The sequence below is a fragment of the Acomys russatus genome, chromosome 16 (genome assembly GCF_903995435.1).
Source record: "Acomys russatus chromosome 16, mAcoRus1.1, whole genome shotgun sequence".
NCBI lineage: Eukaryota > Metazoa > Chordata > Mammalia > Rodentia > Muridae > Acomys > Acomys russatus.
This window is the reverse complement of record NC_067152.1, coordinates 7,768,258-7,790,781: the sequence shown is the minus strand read 5'-3', so window position 1 is coordinate 7,790,781 and position 22,524 is coordinate 7,768,258. Positions and strand designations below refer to the sequence as shown.

The following is a 22,524-nucleotide window of genomic DNA, read 5'->3' as shown; positions in this document are numbered from 1 at the left end:
AATGTCCAGTGCCCATGGAGGTCAGAAGAAGGCATCCGATCACCTGGAACTGGAGTTACAAACAGTTGTGAGCCAACATGTGAGTGAGTGCTGGGGACTAAATCCATGTCCTTTGCAAGAACAGCAAGCCATCTCTCCAACCCCTGCAAGTAGCATTTAAACGAGCAGTTTTCATTGTAGAAGTGTCTTTTACAGGCACACAAGCATATATGCCCCAAGGAAGATACACACCACATGTTTACATTTGCTTTGTGCACAGTGACAAGTAATGCGTAACAATGCGAATATCCAGTGGGATAAACTCAGTACTGTTTGGTCCTTTAAAATGGGACTTCTACCTATCTGCTTATATGAGACTTTGACAAGATCAATGTTTTAATTAGGGAAAAAAAAGTATTTATGTTAAAAACAACAACGACAACCAACAACCCCAAAAATATTACCAAGCAGTGATCTGGTTCAACAGATAAAAGCATTTGGAGACTGTAACTCAAGCCTGGCACCCGAGTTCAGCCCTCAGGACCTATGGACAGGTAGCAGGAAAGAACTGATGACGTGTGTGCTGTGGCTTGCCTTCACCCACACAGATCATACATCTGCACACACATTGATAATGCCTTAAGACCTTCATATACACATTTGTATGTGCATAAACTATTCCAGAGGGGTTCACGGGAAAGCTGCAGCAGTGGCTACCTCCGAGAAGCAAAGTTGTAGGAAAGATGTGAGAATTTTGAAATACTTTCCACTGTCAGTCTATTGTATCACTTGAGTCTTTTACTAGTTTATATTACCTTGTAACAGCTATACATTAATAGATATTTAAACTTACTGTATAAAGAGGCTTGGAATTTAGATTTTTAATTTTCATCATTGAACTTCAGATATATGGAAAGAATAGTATAAAAACAAATACCTTTTATTCCTCTCCAGTTTTTTTTATTTTACTCAATTTCTAAGCTTCTTTTTATATATAATATATATAGTATATATATATATATTCCTGTTGAGTATATTGGAGACATCATGATCCACTGAACAATTCAAGACTTTTCTAAAAACAAGAATGTTCTCTTCACCACAGTGCGGTAATCAAAATCAGGAAATGTAATTTTGTCACAATTCAGTGTCTAACTCTTAGTTGATGTTCATATGTTATCCGTTGTTACAGTAATGTCCTAAATGCTATTTCCCCTTTACTCTTGATTCAAACTAGGAGTGTGCCGTGCGTTTATGTGTCACATCTCCTTCAGGCCCTGCCATCTGGAGTGCTACCCAGCCTTGCTCTCTTTTCTTGAGCAGGCCCTTTGCAGTTAGTTATTTTGGAGATGTCTTCTGGTTTCAGTCCTCGTTGCTCTGGCTGAGGTCCAGGTCCTGTTCTGGGGCTGCTGCTCTCTCAGTGCTGTATCTTCCTCCCTGAGTCTTAGCAGGAGGCGCTGCTGACCTCTGAGTGTCAGCACTGGAGCTACTCAGTGGTCGTCTCCTTCAGGCCATGTGTGCTGCTCTTCAGCCCAGCTGAGATCCCTGTGCTCACTCTTTTCCTCTCGCTGGCTGCCTTGCCCAGCGACATATGGCATGTCTTCTGGATTTTTAGAAATGTTCAGGGATGTTGCACACGGAGGCTCCCCGCTGCTTGCTTCTTAGAAATGGCTGTCACAGAGCATGCAATGGCACTGTTTTGCCTATTGCATCACCTCAATAGACTATGAACTGTCTCTACTATTCGAAGCAGAGCCTTCAATCAGATTAGAGGACCTGTTCTAGAAACTTTGCAACAGTTTCAAAAACTCTCACATTTTAAAATTTTCTCCAGAATTGCTCATTTCCCAAAATACGGATTAACCTGGGTTCTCTGGTGAAAGAGAACCAATCAGATGTGAAAGCTATGAGAGAAATGGAGATTGAGAGAGATTCACCATAAGGTATCCTCACAGTGACTTGTGCAGTTAGAGGCTTGGAAGTCTGTGGTCTGCAGGCAGCAGACAGGAGACCTAGGAAACACAGTGGCACAGTTTTCAGCCCAAGTCTGAAGGGCTGAGGACCAAGTCCAGTCTAAACCCAAAGGCAGAAATCTGGTATCCCAGCTCAGACACAGACAAGGGAAAAACTGGTTTTACTGTTATTTTGAACAGTGTTTTATTCTCTTCAAGTCCTCAAAAGGCTGGGGAGGGAAAATGCTTTAAGGAGCCCACTAATTAGAAGGTTGATTTCACTTGGAAACACCCACATAGACATACCCAAAGTGCCATTTTAGTTAAGCCTTTGGGCACCCTGTGGCCCAGTCACAAGTTGCTATGAAGTTAACTATCACAAGCATATACCATTTTGCTCTAGTGTTGGTGATTCTAATTTTTAACGACTTAAGTGTTCATAAACTTCTTCTGCTATAAAATTAGCGTTCCCTTTGTAATTAAGATGTAGTTTGTGAAGAGGTGCTCTGAGGCTATGTAAATACCCTGTCCCTTGTCATATTGTACCTACTGGTTTCAGCATCCACGGATAACAGTCTTACATTGTCCCTTCTATGTGCATGCCCTGACATTGTCCCATAAGGAGAAACTCCTTCTGTCTTGTCTGGTGTTTACTGTGTTCAGTGAATTAAAATCTGTCACTGGCATCATTTCTTTTCATGCCGGTTTCTCAGGTGGTCCCAGGAAGCGGGTCCACTTACACTGTCGGTCTTTGAGCACTTTTCTATTTGGTTCTACAAGATACTCAGGGCTAATCTTGTGGTTCTTTTAGTCTGTGAAGACTTCAGCTCATTTCCATGGAGCCTTGGATCCTATTAGGTAAGAATGGTATTTGCACACCTACATCTGGGTGTTATTCCTTGTTGGTACCGTGTATGGACAGTTAGGAAATGCAGGTGCATGCTGTTACCTCCTCTCCCCTCCTCTCTCTGCTCCATAGTCCGTGGTCCTCCCAGTTTCAGTTCAGACCTACTTGTTTTCTCTCTGTATCTTATGTTTATTTCATAATTCAAATATAATCCACTTTAAAAATTCCCCAAATCTTTAAAAATTCCAATGTTTTTAAAGTTACAAGTCTCTCTCTTTTTAAATATAAACTTTTTCTTTCTTTCCTTCTTCCTTCTCTCTCTCTCTCTCTCTCTCTCTCTCTCTCTCTCTCTCTCTCTCTCTCTCTCTCTCTCCCCTCTCTCCCTCCCTCTTTTACATCCTCATCACCCACTCACAGTTTCCCCTCCCCCTCTCCTCTCAGTCCTCCACACATACCAACTCCTATACAGTCATCCTCCATTTCTCTTCAGAAAGGGGCAGATCTCCCATGAATATCAATCAACCATGGCATATCAAATCGCAGGATGAGGCACCTCCCTTCATATTTAGGCTGGGCAAGACAACCCAGTAAGCAGAAAGGGTCCCTAAAGTAGAAATAGGAATCCGAGAGAGCGTCTGCTCCCACTGTTAGTGGTCCCACAAGAATACACAACTGTAACATATATGCACGTGGCTTAGGTCAGTTTTATGCAGGCTCCCTGGTTGTCAGTTTAGTCTCTGTGAGCCTCTATGATCCCAGGTTAGTTGATTGTGTGTGTGTGTGTGTGTGTGTGTGTGTGTGTGTGTGTGTGTGTGTTTCCTTGGCCTCTCTGGCTCCTAAAATCCTTCCTCCCTTCTTCTGCAGGATTCCCTAAGCTCTTCTTAATGTTTGGTGGTGGGTCTCCACATGTGTTTCCATCAGTTGCTAGGTGAAGCCTCTCTGATGACAGTTGGGCTAGCCAGCAGTCTATGAGTATAACAGAATATCGTCAGGAATCATTTTCTGTCCTAGGTCTCTGTGCTATCCAGCCTCTGGGGCCTGGCCCTGTGAGCTCCTTCTCATGGCGTGGGTCTCAAGCTGGACCAGTCATTGGTTGGCTGCCCCTACAATTTCTGCACCACCTGTACCCCAGCAAAACCTGTAGGCAGAACAAATTGTAGGGTAGAGGTTTTATGGCTGGGTTGGTGTCTCAATCCCTTCATTGGAAGTCTTGCCTGCTTACAGGACATGGCCATTTAGGCTCTGTATCTCCTATTGCTAAGAGCCTTAGCTAAGGGTCACCCTCATAGGTTCTTGAGAGTTACCATAAAAGTTGAAAGTCTCTTAACTGTAAGTTCATATAAATATTAAAACCAAGTAGCATCTGTTCAATGTATTATGGTCAAATAGAGATTTTTATTCCAAAAGAGAAAAGACAAGGCCCTAGCAATGAGCAGTCACACCAAAGCAAAGTCAAGCCCAGCAAGGACAACAGCCAGTCTTGCAGCTCCAGTGGCTGGTGTCTAAGACTTGACTTGCGTTCTCCGGGTTCCTAAGGCTTAGGCAGCACAGTCCTTTCAGGAATCTTTAGTCTTTTACAGTCTCTTAGCTTACATATCATGATACAGGTTTACCAACACTTAACCTCTAAGATAATCTCAATCAGTGTTTCATAAAGAAGCATTCTATTAGAAATAGAAAGAAGAAGGCCACATTTTTATTTAAAGTGTGAACAAGAGTGTTATTAACAATAAGACAAAAGCATTCATGTCTGTTATTTCTGTCACTGATCACATGATCGTAAGCTGGTATTTATAACTACTTTCTTCTGCCCGTTCCGCGTTTGCTCTACTCTCATTAAGCACTTCAGTGAGTCTTGGTTCTTTGTCTGGAGAAGTGACCTTTACTTTTCACACATGAAGGGTCTGGGCTGTTTATCATCCTGACTGGATTGGCTTGTAGTTTCTTATTGAGTTTAGTCACAGGCATGGTAACACTTACAGATGCGCAGGAAGCCCCGCACTTCAGACGGTCCGGTTTCCCTGTGTTAGTCTGCATCACTGGCACCTCCACCTATCCCTGTTCATTCTTTCCTAGTCAGCTGACTCAAAGGCATTAGGAGCTCAAATTGTCGGACGTGCTGACTTCCAATTTAATAGAGCATTTGTTGTGCCTCCTGACAGACAAATCCTTCCCTTTGGAACCAAAACTTCTAGGCCTGTAGAACACAAGATTGCAGAAACAGGAAGCAAAAATGTTCCTAGTGAGTCGCTAGGGGTGACAAGTGTGTGGTACCATTTTCATTTTTACTCCTTGATTCCTGGGTCTGTGAATCCTGGTTATAAGAGAAAGAGTACCTTACGTTGGACTCTGATTTAAAGCATATTCTGCCTTCTGGAGAATCCTGTCCCAGCCCCTCCCTATCCCCACCTTCCTCTCAAATTAATAACCTCTCTTTACTATTGTGATAGATAGATAGATAATAGGTAGAGAGGATAGATGATAGAAGATAGATAGATAATAGAAAATAGATGATAGATAGATAGATAGATAGATAGATAGATAGATAGATGCACAAATATATACACATAGTCTGCTGAATCTATTTTTGTTGTTTGTGTGTCTATAATTTCATAGCAACTCCTCCACCCTAAAGCTCAGGGAACGTCCTGGAAGAGCTGGTGGAAAGACTGTAAGATCCAGAAACCAGGAAGACTAGAAATGGCTGTCTGGACAATGACACTATGAATAGACATGCTACTGGGGAAGAGGGGAGTGGGAGGAGAGTGGGAGAGTTAGTCTCCCTCAGGGACAAGCCCCCTAATTGATTATGCAATTCCACTTGTTTGCAACAGTGTTCTGCAGCAGTGAAAACAGTGTCTCAGATTCGAGTTGGAGTAGATACCTTTTTAAATTTTTTTTCTGGCTATGAGTTGCTCACATAAAGAGAGTAACTGATTGTTTTCTGTGGGGGACATGTACATATAGCCCATCTTTTAAAAAAATTAGATAGCATTTTGTTATGTTTTATCCCTACCCTTCACTTTTGAAAGGCATAAGCTAATAGCTACCAAAAAGCTAGGATTAACTTTATATAAATAGGAAAAAAATAATGCTAGATAACTTAAGGCTTTTCATATCATACCTGATAACCTGAATTTTGTCTATAAGCAGGTACATAACAATTCCCGAAAGAAAGAGATGGTCTAGAGAGACCATCCATTCATTATTGGTTTTATTCGTTAAATATCTAACCGTTCCTTGCTAACACACACAGACTGTCTCACACGCTGAAGGTGAAACAATGGACAGCATGGATATGAGTTCTGTTCCCCTGGTACCTGTTTGCCACACCCACCGTGAAGGAAACCAATAGGTGTGAGCTTTGGGATGGGGAAAGAATATGTGTTCTAGGACAGACCGTACACTGATTGGGTACTGGTGTGACATGGAGCACTATCTGGGTGTCACGTTCAATGGGTGTGGCTTTCCACTGAAATGAGTGAAGACCAGGCATTGCTAGTCACTGGATATTTTCAGGTCACACTTGGTGGAATGTGGAGGAGAGATCAGAAGGAGCGAGGGCAGCCATAACAGTGCCTGTGCTGAGGACAGGCCATGGTGAGGACAGGCCATGGTGAGGACAGGCCATGGCTAGGACTTCAAGTTCTTGTTAACACAATTCACTGCTCAGGCACCTGATTATAGGAGAGAAGGCATTGGAGAGGGAAGAAGGCACGCCAGATCAGTTATGATTAAGCACCATCCTTTCAGAAAATGGTATATTTCGCGTAAAACAAATGAATCATGCCCACTAATAAAGATTTGTATTCAGTACACACTCAGAGAATTTTCTTTCTGATTATAACTGATTCCATGGACTTGATGACATCAAGCAAGGACACCAGTGAGTGGTTAGTGAGTGACTCTGACTTAGAAACCTCAAGAGAACGTGTGAAATACAGTCTGAAGCCAGCTGTAGAGGCTCACATTTGTACAGGCAGCTCTCAGGAGAGCTGTGGCAGGAGGTTGCCACAGGTTGAGGCCTGCCTGGGTTACTAGTGAGTTCTAGGCTAGCTGGAGCTACAGAGTAAATCCGTGAAAAGTCAAGAAAGGCTGCTGAGGGGGCGGGGCATGATGGAAATAACTCCTTTTTGTCTTATACTCGGTTTAAAGAATAAGTTTTTATCTCTTATATTTGGAAGTTTTCATGTTCTGTTAAGTTTCCCCTTAAAATAATTGGGATTTCTCTATCCTTAATTTCTGTTGTCACACCCTTCACTGAGCGTCTTATTGGTCTCTAACTATAAAACTTGTTGCTCATTCCTGGTGTGCAGACACATCAGATTTAACCCTTACTCCACCAGGCTTGCAGAGACTAGCATGTCACATCACCTGCTCTGTGAACCCAGTAACATGGCTGTCTGCTCTGTTTAGCCAGCCACCTTCCTCCTCTGCACACACGCCTCTGCACGCCTTGTCTGTAGGCTGTGTATGTGGGCTGCTGTGGCTGGTCTAAAGGAGCTGTTGCATCTTGACTGACTGCTACAGATGCTCCTACATACAAGTGATGCGAGTGAGTTGAGCTAGAAGACTTTTAACAGCCGAATGTTGCAGCGCTCAGGGCTATTGTACAATATGTCCTTCCAACAGCATTGCCTTTACTAGCTTCTCCATTGCTACATGTTAATTAAAAACATTTTACAACTTTTGTTTCATTTAGACGCCAATGAAAACATCTCGTTTCAATAAATACTTTTCATTTAAGTTTTAAAGACTGTGACAGTTAAGCTATTTGGGGTTCACTGGTTTTGTTTTTTTATTTTATTTTTTGACATACGGTTTCATGTAACCCAGGATGTCCTCAAACTCATTATGACCAGCAACTCCTGATCCTTCTGCCTCTACTTCTCAAGACCTGAAATTACAGGAGGGTGCCAGGCCCAGCTAATTTTAATTTAATTTAAAGACATTATATCTATCTATCTATCTATCTATCTATCTATCTATCTATCTATCTAATTCTAGTCCCAGCACTCAGGGCATATGACACTATACCCTGTCTTACTAATCTATTTTAATGATTGGGAGAGTTCTAAAAAAGAAAAAATGTGAGGAAAGATTATAACACTGCTGTTGAAGATTGAGTATTGAGTAGGACTCTACTCGATACTGGTTCTCAGACTTTTGAAGAATGAAGGGGAATGTTGTGGTTAATTTAGAAATATAGCCTAAAAAAAAAAGAAAGAAAGAAAGAAAGAAATATAGCCTAATAAATGTTTATTATTAGCCCTATAATTATTATTACAGTGGTATTTTCTAACCTGCTAGCACTCAATAAACACAGACACCTGTTGTATTTTAAAATAGCCTTGCTTCACCTGGGGCAGAGCAGATATTAATCCTCTAAACTACTTCCAACATCTCCCTGCCCCAACCCCATGCTGTCTGCTTCTAATAATTTCTGTCGACCTACCTCCCATCCATAATCCCAAACACTTGCCAATGATCTTTATCTGGGTCTAAGACTCCATGCACGCAGCCGCAGCCGGGCGCTTCTCCACCTAAGCTGCGGCATGGCCTTCCTTCCCCTCTTCCTCTCTCCTCTCGCTGGCTCATTCTCTCTTCTCTTCCATGCTCTCTCCCAAAAGCCCAGGCGCCTTAGCCACACCCATCCCATTCGCCTTGCCCAGGTGTGTTGGCTTTTTATTGGCCAAACAGGAATAAGTTCTTAGGCAAAGTTACAAACATTTTTGGGGTACATGAGCCTGCTCATTTGGACACTAACCAGACTAACCCCCAAAAGGGGAATGTGCCCAATATGGGGCGGCAAAGGGACCAGGATGAAGGGATTCCAAGCAGTGAGGCCCAGGAAAAAATCGTGAAGGCAGAGACCTAGAGAGGGGACAGGAGAGCACGGGGCTCGTGGAGGGAAGTGGTGGTGGTTGTTGGGAGTCAGGTGAAGAGGCCTTGTGTGCCTGGGCATAGAGTTTGTCTGTGACTTTAGGGTCCCTCACTGGAAGGGTTTCTGTTGTTGTTGTTGTTTTGCTTTTTGTTTTTTGGTGATTATCTTTGCTACTATTGTCTTTCCTAGTCTCTGGACTAGGACTAGGACTGGACTAGGACAGGACTTTCTTGTTCTTTCCTCTTAATTTCCTCTTTCCCTCTTAGACTCCTTGTGATACATAGACAGTCTGTCATGACAGGTTTACACACAGAGGCCACAGAAAGGCTTCCATTGTCCCTTTGGAACATGGTGTCTCTTCTTGATCTTCTAGAGTAATTGCTGCAGGTCCTCCCCAAGGAAGGCCTGAGAGGACCTCCCTACAGCACTCCTTGTCTGTTTCCCTCCGCCTTCCGGCAGCAAAAGCCTTCTGAAACTGCAAATGATGTTAGAGTGTATCGTGGCGCCATCTAGTGGTGATTTTGAGGCCTAACCAAATTGAAAGACATTTGATAAACCAGTTTAGAGTTTCAGAAATAACTTCCTATCGTTTTTTGTTTTTTTTTTTTTTAATTGCTGAAGCATTTATTTAATGTCCTATTTTGTTCAGCCTCCGAAATAGCCTCAAGTCAACAGATAATTTGACTGTTAGGATTTGTAAGCAACATGGCTTATAAACATGACATATATTGTATACCTTGTTGAGACGAAGTCTCCCTGTGGAGCTCAGGCTATCCTTGATTTCTTGATCTCCTGCCTCCGCCTTCCAGGATTAGGGATTGTTGGTATAAGCCACCACACCCTGCTACTTTACATGTATTTTGATTATATTTTGAAAATATGATGCTCAGAGATTTAAACAATTATTTAATTTGAACTAATACAGAATTTCAGAGACTACCCCACTTGTGGCTGTAAGAACTCTGCAGTGAGACGTTGCCTGGATGGGGAGGCCTGGTGGCACTCAGAGGAAGGACAGCAGGCTACCAAGAGGAGACTTGATACCCTATGAGCATATACAGGGGGAGGAAATCCCCCTCAGTCACAGTCATAGGGGAGGAGAATAAGGGGAAAATGGGAGGAATGGGAGGACACAAGGGATAGGATAACAACTGAGATGTAATATGAATAAATTAATAAAATATATTTTTAAAAAAGAAAAAAAAAAGAACTCTCCAGTGAGAAAGTGCGTTACTATACCACTAAGTCAGAGCATCAAGCTCATGGGGTAACTTTTTTTTTTCCTAGCAGCCTGTTGCTCATTTTAATCTTTTCCTATTTGGGCAGTTTTGAAAACCAAACAACCCTGTCCTTCTCAGCTCCTTGGTGATGCCTGCTGAGCCCATGTTGTGTATTTGCAGATCCAAAGAGAGATTTGAGTGATGAATCTTACTTTTTATTTCTTTGTGGATTAAAAAGAATGTGTCTGTTCTTAAGGGGAAGGTTTATGCAGTTGTTCTTGGAAGCCAAAGGAGGGTATTCGAACCCATGGGTTGAGAGTTATAGTTGGTTGTGAGCTGCTTGGCATGGGTGCTAGAAAACTGAACTGTGGTTCTTTACAAGAGCTGTACACAATCGTAACCACTGAGCCATCTTTCCAGTGCCACATTTCTGGGTCCTTAGATGTAAGCTATATACATAGATAGCTTGTTGGTGGGCCGCCATTGACTGACAGCTGCGACAAGGATTGACATTTTGATGTTTTAGTCCATTCTTCATCGATAGGGGCTATTGAGTAGGGGCAGTGCTGATAAAAATAAAAACATTTGGTAAAGAATCTATGCCTACCTACAATCCCAGCACTCCTCTAATAGAGGCAGGCATATCAGGAATTGAAGGCCAGCCTTGGCTATGTAGTCCATCCTGGCCTGCCAGAGACCCTTTTTCAAAACAAGCAAATAACCCATCAGTTTTATGCATAGCATAATGGAAGAATAAAATTAATTGCCAATTTTGGGAAAGGGGGAACGCTTGTTCAATGCCAGGGGGATAGAGGGGTGTAATTATTACCATTGTACAACTGGAGAGGCTGAGACAGAAGGAGGTTCAGTAACTTTGACAAAGTCTCACTGCCATCAGTAATGTGAGCACTCAGGCCCAGATGTGATGGACCCCAAAGTTAGTGCTTCTGTTGCTGTCTGTGGGAAAACCACAGTAGAAAAGTACACAGGAAACTGGTTGATAACTCTTATTAAAATACACACCAACTATTTGATAAAAGTGTTGGTTTTAATTTATTGTTCACACTGTCTGTATTTGTTTGTTTCCACTCTTAATGATAACTGACAACTTTTCATCTTAAAGGAAATTTTTAAAATTTGCCTATTAGTCCCAAATGCTTAATTATTTCTCCTTGTCCGTTGGTTATAAGCAGCAGGGTATTTAGAGACAAGCCACCTGTGGACCAGCATCTTTCAGCTCTTGAAGTGGGATACAATTTTCCCTCCATATCCACAGATGCACTATCCTCACATCCAGCCAACTGCAGATTAAAAACATAAAGCTATTTAGGTAGTATATAAATTGTGTGAAGAATAATTATAGCCTACAGATTAAGATATGGAGGAGTGGCAGGGCATGGTGGCACACGCTTTTAATCCCAGCACTTGGAGGCAGAGGCAGGTGGATCTCTGCCAGTTCGAGGCCAGCCTGGTCTACAAAGCAAGTCCAGGACAGCCAAGGCTACACAGAGAAACCTTGTCTCAAAAAAAAAAAAAAAAAAAAAAAAAGAAAGAAAGAAAGAAAGAAAGAAAGAAAAGAAAAAGAAAAAAGGTATGGAGGAGTATGTACATAGGCTTTTCACAAACCTAGGACATTTTACTTAAGGTATTTAAGCATCCATGGATTTTGTCACTTGTGAGGGCTCATGGAACCAATCTCTAGTGGATGCTGAAAGATGACTGTATTTGCCTGTCCCTCACAGCAGGTCGAGTGTATTGGTGACAATCACTTGGGCAGAAACAGATAAGCTCTGGCTTGTACATGCTTACACATATGTTGCTATTTAAATAGTATGTGTGGGTTTTCTAAATTTGTAATGTTAAATTTTTGTGCACATTTATCATCCCTATATACAATTTCAGTCTTGGAGCTTTTGCTATTTTTCACTTTGCTTCTATGGCTTCTTCTGAGCAGCCTCCTCACCCCCTTCCATACCACCCCGCTGTGTGTATATAAGGACGGATATGCCAGTGTTCTATAATATCTTGCCATACATACATATGCTCCTTTATTAAATGTATATATGGATAGACACACATACATAAATGTGATCCCATACAAAAATAGGATTGTATTATATACCTTAAAAATATAGACACTTTTAGTTGTTTGTCCCATTCCTGAGAGTCTTTCCCACTTTTTGGGTTTTTTTGAAGCAGAGTTTCTCTGTCTAGCCTTGGCCATCCTGGAACTGGCTTTGTAGACCAGGCTGGCCTCGAACTCATAGAGATTCACCTGGCTCTGCCTCCCCAAGTGTTCACCTTCCCTTATTTATTTATTTATTTATTTATTATACAGTGTTCTGCCTGCATGTACACCTGCAGGCCAGAAGAGGGCATCAGATGACAATACAGATGGTTGTGAGCCACCATGTGGTTGCTGGGAATTGAACTCAGGACCTTTGAAAGAGCAGGCGGCACTCTTAACCACTGAGCCATCTCTAGCTGTGTGTCCACAGTGTTTTCTGCAGTGTTGCTCATAGTAGCAGGAGAAAAGGGAAATTAAAAAAAAAAAAAAAAAAGGGAGATCACTGAATAAATCATGTTGTATCTATACCACAGGATTCCAGGCAGCCACTACAAAACCTATATGATTTATATCAGAAATGTCTCCTCTGTTGTGGATTTTACTGTGTTTATTTCTTTACTGACAATTTAATGAGGCTTTTAGAGGGAGAAGAAAGAAATGTGAACGGGCCTTTTTGTAATTGAAAATCCAGTGAAGTAAGTTTTAAGACCTGATTTAACTTCTATTCCCCCGCCGCCCCCCGACTAGAGCTGTGAGGGTTTCTCCAATTTTTTCCTTCTCTTGTATGCATGACCTTCGAAGTGTTTGGTTCCACTTGTCTGGCTTTTAAACCCGACTGGCCTTTTTCACTAGTGGCATCTGAAGTGGCATCAGTTACGGTCTCAGCTATTAGTTGTTTTTTTTCTGAGTTTCACTATGTAGGCCAGGCTGGCCCCCCAACTCACAGTAATTCTCCTGCCTCAGACTTACTAGAGCTGAGTATAAGTGTAACCTACCATTACTGACTCAAGCATAGTCTTTGGGTTTTTGTTTGTGTGTTTATTTTTAAGACAGAGTCTCACTCTGTAGTTCAAGCTGGCCTGGAACTCACAGCAATTCTCCTGCCTCAGTCTCTCTCTCTCTCGTTTTTCGAGGCAGGGTTTTTCTGTGTTAGCCGTGGTTGTCCTAGACTCGCTTTGTAGATCAGGCTGGCCTCCTCTTCCTCCCCATGCCCTGCTCTGCCTCAGTCTCTTAAGAGATGGGATTGTAGACACAAGCCGCCACCACACTAAGCTGTAACGTCGTCTTTAAAAGTAGACCAGGAACTGATGAATTGTCAGTTCAGGAACAGTTCCTGGAGCATTTGAACCAGTTTGGTAATAAACTAAAAGGAAAGAATCCCCACATCTTTGTAACCACAGCTTCCTTTTGTCCTTGCTTCTGTGCAGATTTGAGAAAGGACGCATCTACACATTCATTGGAGAAGTGGTCGTTTCTGTGAACCCATACAAGGCTCTGAACATCTATGGGAGGGACACAATTGAGCAGTATAAAGGTCGTGAGCTGTATGAGAGGCCGCCTCATCTTTTCGCTATTGCTGATGCTGCTTACAAGGCTATGAAGAGGCGATCAAAAGACACCTGTATTATGATATCAGGTATTTGGAGGGGGCCCTGGTTCCAAGGTCAAAAGATATTTTATATATATATATATATTTTTTTTTTTTTTTTTACTCAAGAATTCCACAATTAATGAGATCCTTTTTTGTTTGTTTTTGTTTTTTATTTATGCTTAGAAACCCAAGAGATTTTATAGGGCCCAGAAAAGTGATAAAGACTAAATACCAAATTATTTCTACCATGTTTGATCATCCTCTAGTCTTGGTTTTGGAGGCTGAGACAGGAGAATTGCTTGAACTCTTAGGAGTTCAAGACCAGCCCAAGCAACATAACAAGACCTCGTCGTTTAAAGAGTGTATGTTATATTTGACGTGCCTTTTGGTCACTTGTAGACTGAGCCAGCATGGAATATGATTCTTCCTATCTGAAGCACACAGAAAAATATCAAATGAAACATAGCAAAAAATGGTTCAGATGTTAACAGAATGAACGTGAAGGGTGAACTCAAAGTCAGACTGGTGTTTGGAAGCCGGTGCTGTGGTACAGACCAGGTGGGAATGGGCTTCCTGAGCTTGGGCCCTGAACTTTGAGGAGAGGGCGAGCTGCAGCCCACACGCACAGAGTAGGAGCCTAGCCTCACACGGTGGTACTCAGCCCTTGCAGCATCTCGCCTTGTAAAACGAGGACAAGGGAAATGTCTTTTCCCTGGCCCAGGACGTCCTCTCAAACTGTGGGAATCTCTGCTGATGCTAATAATACCTCTCATTTACTTCAGTGGTTTTGTGCTTTTCAAAATATTTTTATGATCATTATTTTATTTTGGTTATCAAAACAGCTTTAAGTGGTATGTAGCAGAGTTATTTTTCTACTTTCCAGATAAGAATGTTAAGGGTCAGAAGATTAAATAACTTAGTGTTGGAATTAGAGAATTGATAGACTAGGACTATACTGTGGCTTTTTAGAAAATAACCAAAACAGTTTAAAACATTTAAAAAGTTGACCAGTTATACAAATTTGTGAATGAAAATAAAAAGTCCTTTACATATATTTTTATTCTCTGAGAATTTTATATAGACAGTGTATTTTTAATAGTAGTTTGTCAATGTATTTTATCAGTCATTGCCCTCAGTTTCCTCCCTTCCAACTGTTATCACTACTTCCTCCTCCCAACTCCATTTCTTCTTTTTTTGTTTATAACCCACCTGAATCTAATTGGTGCTGCCTTTATCCACGTGGGTGTAGGGATGCTCCCTACAGCATGGTCAACCTACCTCTAAAAACAACACCTCTGAAAAAAACTGATGCCTTTCCCCTCAAGAAGCCATTGTGTCTCAAGCTTAGTGTTTTTTTCTTTTTTCACTAAAATTACTGTAATTTTTGGTTTAAGACTCTTGTATGTATGTGTGTGTGTGTATATATGTGTATGTGTGTGTGTGTGTGTGAGTGTGTGTGTGTGTGTGTATGGTGTGTGTGTGTGTGTGTGTATGGGATCGAGTTGCTTTCAGAAATTCCTGTGGTGGTCACACTATCTTTCTCAGGCTTCAGAGTAGCTGGGCCTAGGAACACCTGACTTTAAATTTATGACTAATTACTTTATTCCCAACAAATTTAAAAATAGATAATAAAGTCATATGTATATAGCTGTGGCTACTGTTTGAATCACCACTTGAGTTTGTGTCTGCTATACTTAGGAGTGATTACTTATACCCTAAGGAGCTAAATATTTAGTAACTCTAAGTTACTAAATATTGATTTGTAACTTATAATTTTATTTCTGGTATTTTTTTTTTTTTCTTTTTGGTTTTCGGAGACATTTCTTTATTTATTCTCTATACAATGTTCTGCCTGCATGTGTTTCCTGGACACCAGAAGAGGGCACCAGATCTTATTACAGGTGTTTGTGAACCAAGGTGTGGGTGCTGGGAATTGAACTCAGGACCTTTGGAAGAGCAGCCAGTGCTCTTAACCTCTGAGCCATCTCTCCAGCCATTTCTGTCATTTTTAAAGACATGTTTATATCTATTAGATGCACCCCAGGACAAGATAATTCAATGAGAAAGGGGGGAGGGGGAAGAGAGAGAAGGAGGGAGGGAGGGAGGGAGGGAGGGAAGGAAGGAGGGAGGAGGGGAAGCATAAAGGAGAAAGTAACATAGAATTTTAAATGACTAGCTGTCAGCAATGAGCCTGCTGCTGGCTTACCTGGTGTTAAGGCCTGCACAATTCTTCCCTCCAGGGGAGAGTGGAGCCGGTAAGACGGAGGCCAGCAAGTACATCATGCAGTATATTGCTGCCATCACCAACCCCAGCCAGAGAGCAGAGATAGAGAGGTAAGGGCACCTCAGGGACACGGTGGGCTGGGTTGGGCCTCACTTAGTGTGCAGGCTGGGCTAGACCTGTACTGACAGCCAGCCAGCATTTTTAATATGTAAATTGCTTTGATTCTCACATTGCGTATTGTCTTTCTGCTTTTCCTTCTATTACTATATCAATTTCCAGCTTTATCAAGTTAAAAAAAAATTAAAATACTTTGAAATAGTTGAAAGTGTCTTGGTTCCAGCCAGTTTCCAAACTCAGCAGCAGAGCTTTTATGGTTTGCACGGTCTTAGTGTTCAAGCCACTGCTGGGTCCTTGCTCTGTGTTTTAAAGACTCGAGCTCTGGGAGAAACAGGCCCAGGAAGGTAGACCCGCAGCTTCCTTCCCAGCACTGACAACTGTAACCCACTGATTGCTGGGAGTCCAAGTAAGGTTCATGTGTGAAAGGGTCTCCTACTGTGCTGTGCTGGCCTCACAGTAAGATGAGTACAGTGCCTGGCACACAGAGTTTGCTTAATAGTATGTAAGGAGTGAATTGATGATCACTTGTTTTTTAATGAAGCAACATGACTGGCTTTCTTATGTGGTACAACCTTTTCCAAGAGGGAAAGGGTGCTTTCCTGGTAGATCTCTCTGAAGTTGAACATTAGTTTACTGAAGAATCACAATTCATCTGTCCATCACGGGCAGCTCGACGGGCAGAGCCCAGGGTGTTGTAAAGGGTGATGTAAAGGAGAAGACTTTAGGTTTGATGATACGTGTGGAGTTTGCAATTTCATCGTAACTGGATTACCCAGGCAAAAGAGGCCTTTTAAAAAATGTGACATGAACGTTCCCACATCTGGCTTTTCACTTTGCAGTCTAATTTGAGAGTGAGCATTTGATCAAATTTTTATAATTTCTTTTGGATCTCGGGAGGATAGCCGGCTGAGGACTAAATTACTTTCACTCCTATATAGCAAATAAGGTTTATGTAAATTAACTGTCATCCTCCAGCACATCGGGCTCTGTCCTCTTATGGTGCCCTTTGTGAGCACGCAGTTCCTACACACATGCCTCTGTAAAGCATGGGCAGCAGTTTGAAGGGCTGCGGGGGGGGGGGGGGGGGGGGGCAGGGCGGGTGGTGGTGGCTGTGGGGGGCAGGGCGGGCGATGGTCCACCAATCTGCTTGTGTCAGAGGCCAGGTTATTTCTGTGGGCGTGGCTGTCGGTGAAACAGAAACAAGGAGATGAGGACTGGAACGAAGTTAAGATCATCCGGTTTTTTAAGCGTCTTCGCCTCTGAATTTTGTTGTAACCTTGATATATTTCCTTAAAGAGTGAAGAATATGTTGCTGAAGTCAAACTGTGTTTTGGAAGCTTTTGGAAATGCCAAAACCAATCGTAATGACAATTCGAGCAGGTTTGGGAAATACATGGATATCAACTTTGACTTCAAGGGAGACCCCATTGGGGGACATATTAATAACTACTTGCTGGAAAAGGTAAATGTGCTAGATTTCTAGGATGCTGCTTGTGAGAGCTGAAAAATTTTCATTTATTGCTTTGACGTAGTGTTTAATCCTATTATTTGTCTTCAAGTCTGCCTTCCATAGTGAGATACTCTCTTTCTGCATTCTCACGTGGGCACTCAGAGCATCGACTTAGAAAACATTAGGATTTGTCAGTGCAGATTTGGGGGGCAGGGTACATGGGACAGGAAGAACATGTGACCACTTCTGGGTAAGATTTAGTCCAGACAAATCTCCGTTCCCTCCATCCCTCCTTCCCTCTCTCCATCCCTCCTTCCCTCTCTCCCTCCCTCCCTCCCTTCTCCTGTGTGGTCAAGGCTGGCCTGTAACTCACCATCCTCATGCCTCAGATTTTTTTTAAGATGTATGTATGTATGTATGTATGTATGTATGTATGTATTTATATAGGTGTTCTATCTTTCTGTTTACCTGCATGACAGAAGAGGGCATCAGATCACATCATAGATGGTTGTGAGCCACCATGTGGTTGCTGGGAACTGAACTCATGACTCTGGAAGAGCACCACTAAGCCGGCTCTCCAGCCCCCATGCCTCAGCTTTCTGTGAGTTGAGCTACAGGAATGTACCATCATGCCCAGTTTGCCGACCTAGGCTTTTTTATGTTGCCATCCTCCATCCAGTTTACTTTTAACTAAACTGAAATTTTCTTTCCTCTAGTTTCTGTTTGCTTACTAAAAATAGTATGTATTTAAAACTGGCTGCAGCAGGACACACATTCGTTCTCCCCATCCAGTTAAGCCATGCTGTGCAGTTACCTCCGCCTTGAATTGTGCTCTGATGCTTCTCATTCAACGGTTTCCCACCCCAGTAACCCCACAGCCTATGACACTCTAATTTCTATTTTTATCTGTCACATCGAGGCTGACTATTAAGGAAGTAATTGCTTTGTCAGGGTCAGTTGGAAAGAAACAGGAAACACTAAGCATTACCCATCTCTCTTCCACAGTGTTTCATGATTCCCCTATGCATACATATTCAGTCAAAAAGAACACTTTGAATGAACATGCATGGAGAGCTGTCTCTTTGGAGGTCTAAGCAGAATCCGCAGCCTGATTATGTTGTCTGATTTTTCTGTAGGATGTGAGGCATTGCTTCCTTGAAATGCCCGCGGACTCTGGACAAGGGAATGTTGAGAATGCTCCTCCCTAGCATTCCCTTCCGTTCTCCCCCACTCAGATCCCTACCACTTGTACATACTATTTTTAGACTCCAGGTTTAAAAAAAAAACAAAATATGGCTTCACTTCTCATGAATGTTAAGGCATCCATTTTAGGCAATATAAAGAATTACCAAAATATTTTCAGGAAAACCATAGGGACCACCCATCTCTGATAAGCTTTGGCCACAGGTTTGTTTGTGGTATGTTTTTGTTTTTACCCCCACCCCCACCCTCTGAGTTGAGGACCAAACCCAGGGCCTTGCTAAGCAAGGCTCTACCACTCAGTAAATCCCCAACCACTGGCTACAGAGGTTTTGGGGATTTTGTTGTTGTTTTGTTTTTTTAGTGTCTAGATGAATTTCTTTTTTTAAATTTTTTTACATATACATTTATATTATTTACACTTATATAAAATAAACTACATACAGCAAGAAGAAACCACAGAACAATCAGGAATTATATTAATATTCATTCATAGTGTATTTGGCAACCTTGAAGAAAACATATGATTCTCTAAGAGAGTTGCTTCTGTTTCATTTAAAACTATAATTTCAGATTTATCCTTTTAATTAATTAATTAATTAATTAATTAATCTCCTTTACATGCCAATCACAGCTTTTCTTCCCTCCTCTCCTCCTAGTCTTTCTCTCTTTCCTCCCAGCCCCCCGTCCTTCAGTCTCTCCTTGGGTATCAGCCTATCTTGGCATATCAAGTTGCATTTAACAAGGCATCTCACTTAGTCAAGGAAAAGGGATCCAAAGGTGGGCAACAGAGTCAGAGACAGCCCTGCTCCTGCTTTACGAGTCCCACATGAAGACCCAGCTGCACAACTGTCACATCTGTGCAGAGGACCGAGGTCTCTCCCATGTGTGCTCTCTGGTTGACAGCTGGGTCTCTGGACCCCAATGGCCCCAGATTAGTTGATTCCATAGGTTTTCTTGTGGTGTCCTTGACCTCTCTGGCCTCTTCAATCCTTCTTCCCACTCTGCCATAGGACCCCCCAGGTTCTGTCTGTTGTTTGGCTATGGGACTCTGGATCTGTTTCCATCAGTTGCTGAGTGAAACCTCTCAGATGACAGTTTTTCTAGGCACCTGTCTGCAAGTATAGCAGAGTATCATTGTGTCAGAGTGCAGACTCTGTCATGGCGTGGGTCTCAGGATGGGCCAGTCATTGCTTAGCCTTTCCTTTCCCTCAATTTCTGCTCCATCTTTACCCCTGCACCTCTTTGTAAGCAGGTGGGTTAAAGGTTTTGTGGCTGGGTTGGTGTCCTAGTCCCTTCATTGGAAGTCTTTTTCTGGTTACTGGAGATGGCTGTTTTAGGTTCCATCTCCCTCATTGCTAGAGTCTTAGCTAGAGTCACCTCCATAGATTCCTGGTCCCAGACATATCTCCACTGATTCCAGTACCCTCTCCTTCCACCTCTACCCCTCGGATTCCTCTGGCTCCCCTCCCCACCTCATCCCCCACCCAGTTCCCTCTATCCATCCATTCCCAATGTCTATTCTATTTTGGATTTAACCATTTTTAAAAAAAATTATCTTTTTCTTAGTCTCGTGTGATTGTGCAGCAGCCGGGAGAACGAAGCTTCCATTCCTTCTATCAGGTTAGTAATCACTTCCTTATGCAGAGAATTAGTCATTTGCCTGGTTGTGCAAAGAAATCTTTCTAGTGACTCTCATCCTACACCATTCTGGCTTTCCTTGTCTCCACAACATATTACATGTATGTACAGGCTTGCACAGTCCTACCCTACCTAAGAGCCTATGAGCAGGAGCACTGAGAGAGCTAGTAGGTGGCCAGCCACCAAGATGCTCCCAGGCTGAACATGATTTACATGTCCTTAAAGAGGAGGCAGGGTAATGGCCATGGAAGCTCTTACTATGGTGCCTTCTAGATGTGTTGATTTCATTTTTTTCTCTTGAATTGAGTTGCTGTTCCTGTACTTGACATCTCCAGAGATGGGAATGTAAATTTGGTTTGCATTGTTCTTGATAGTTGTAATATGATTACTTTAAAAACAAAACCAAGGAGTTATAAATTCAAGGAAGAAATTACCCTGTATGCTGTCAACACTCAGAAAAAAATAAGCACATCTTTGGGGAATGTTATTAGAGTGTGAAACAAACTTTTAAATAACGCTTCTTTGGCGCATCTGCATTCAAAGAGCAAGTGTGATATTAACATGATGTTTGAATCTGAAAATGATATAAACCATAATTTAAAGAATTAAAACTATAGGGTAGGGTAGATATTTCAGTTGGTAAAAGGCTTGCTGCGGAAACATGAACACCTGAGTTCAGTCCCCGGAATCTGTGTTTTTAAAAAAAAAAAAGAGGCTTGGTGGAGTCCATGTGCAGTCCTAGTGCTGGTTAGGCAGGGACAGTCCTGGGGATGTCTGCTCCAGGCCAGGTGAAAAAACAAAGTGAATGGAACCTGAGGAATGGCAGGTGGCACCCAAAGATCACCTCCCTGCACACACCCACAGGAGCACACATGCTGACACACCTTTAAAGCTGTGAGTTAAAAGATGGATTTCTGCGTAACTGTCTTTGAAGGAGATTAGTGGTGACAGTATACTGAATACAGCATCAGTTGCTTAGAGAACTGCCTTAGTCAGTGCCATTCAGGTTCTGGCGTGTCTGGCTAAAATATAATTCGTTAAGGTCTGATAACTGTGTATTTTAAGTAAACCAGAGCTTCCTGTTGAGTACAGAACCTTTACATCAAGGCCTCTTGAAGGCTTGCTTTATACTGAACAGTAGGGCAACAATTTCGTGTTTCTGTTGGCAGTTTGCTAGAGTTTAGATAAACGATTTCTCCTTAAAATATAAGAATTGTTTATTTTAAGGACTTACAGCTTTTCGCCAGTGTCTTTTTGAGTTAGATGAAGTCACTGAGAAGTAACCTCACTCTGAGAGTCACAGCCATCAGTCAGTCACACTCCTTTCTGGCTGTGACAGTTGAGGACTCCATGTGACTGTCAGTTGATGCCACTTCCCCACAATGTTGACGTATCTAAATTCAACAGAATGACACTGCTAAGCAGCAAGCCCCTCGGGGCAGGGATCTTGTCTCACAGATGATGACATTCCAAGCAAGAGCCTCTTAGACCAATTTTGCTGTGAATGAGACATTTTAAGTGCTCTTCTTCGTGACTGTATAACATACCGCCTCTCTTAATATATAGAAGCCATTCATCTATAAGTAAAAATAAGGGGGCTGGAGAGATGGCTCAGTGGTTAAGAGCACCACCTGCTCTTCCAAAGGTCCTGAGTTCAATTCCCAGCAACCACATGGTGCCTCACAACCATCTATAATGTAACCTGGTACCCTCTTCTGGCCTGCAGGTAAACAAGCAGACAACACTGTATACATAATAATAAAATAAATCTTAAAAAAAAAAAAAAAGAAGAAGAAGAAGATAAAACTAAATCTAAAGCTTTCCTCAAAGCATGAAACAGGAGGACCTAAAAGTATAAAGCCCAGAAAACGAATAAGCACTACATCACTACTAAGTTAGAGTGTTTGACATTTGGGGAATCCACATCTGCTTTGACAGTTGTATTAGCTAGCAAGAACCCTAGAGAGGCAGAACCAAATGAATTGATATTTACTAAATCAGCATTTATTAGATTGGCATACACAACGCCAGGTAGGTTGTCCAGCAATAACTGTCTTTGTGCTGGAGAGTCTGAGAACCCAGTAGCTGCTCAGCCTGTGGGCCACTGAGCGCCTCAGCAGTTCCTGTCTGGTGCTGAGGGCCTGAAAATTCCTGGAACTGCTGATCTTCCTTGGAACCTTGGAGAAATTGAGTTCTTCTATCGGCAAAAGAATTGTAGTAGCAGTGGTTGTGGCTGCAGCAGCAACAGAGTAGATACAAAGACAAAAAGCAAAGCTCTTCCCTTGGACCTCCTTTTTATTTCGGCTGCCACTCAAGGGCCCTGCCCACATTTGGGGAGGGTCTTCTCCATT

General features: G+C 42.3%; 1 protein-coding gene across 1 annotated transcript in view; it reads left to right on the top strand.

Annotated features, from left to right (window-relative positions):
* Positions 1 to 22,524, top strand: part of Myo1d (myosin ID) — a 304,092-nt gene that overhangs the window by 77,447 nt on the left and 204,121 nt on the right. The window contains exons 2-5 of the mRNA XM_051158110.1: positions 13,378 to 13,586; positions 15,782 to 15,875; positions 17,179 to 17,344; positions 20,102 to 20,155. Of these exons, the coding sequence (XP_051014067.1) occupies positions 13,378 to 13,586; positions 15,782 to 15,875; positions 17,179 to 17,344; positions 20,102 to 20,155 (523 nt within the window). The remainder of the gene's footprint in view (positions 1 to 13,377; positions 13,587 to 15,781; positions 15,876 to 17,178; positions 17,345 to 20,101; positions 20,156 to 22,524) is intronic.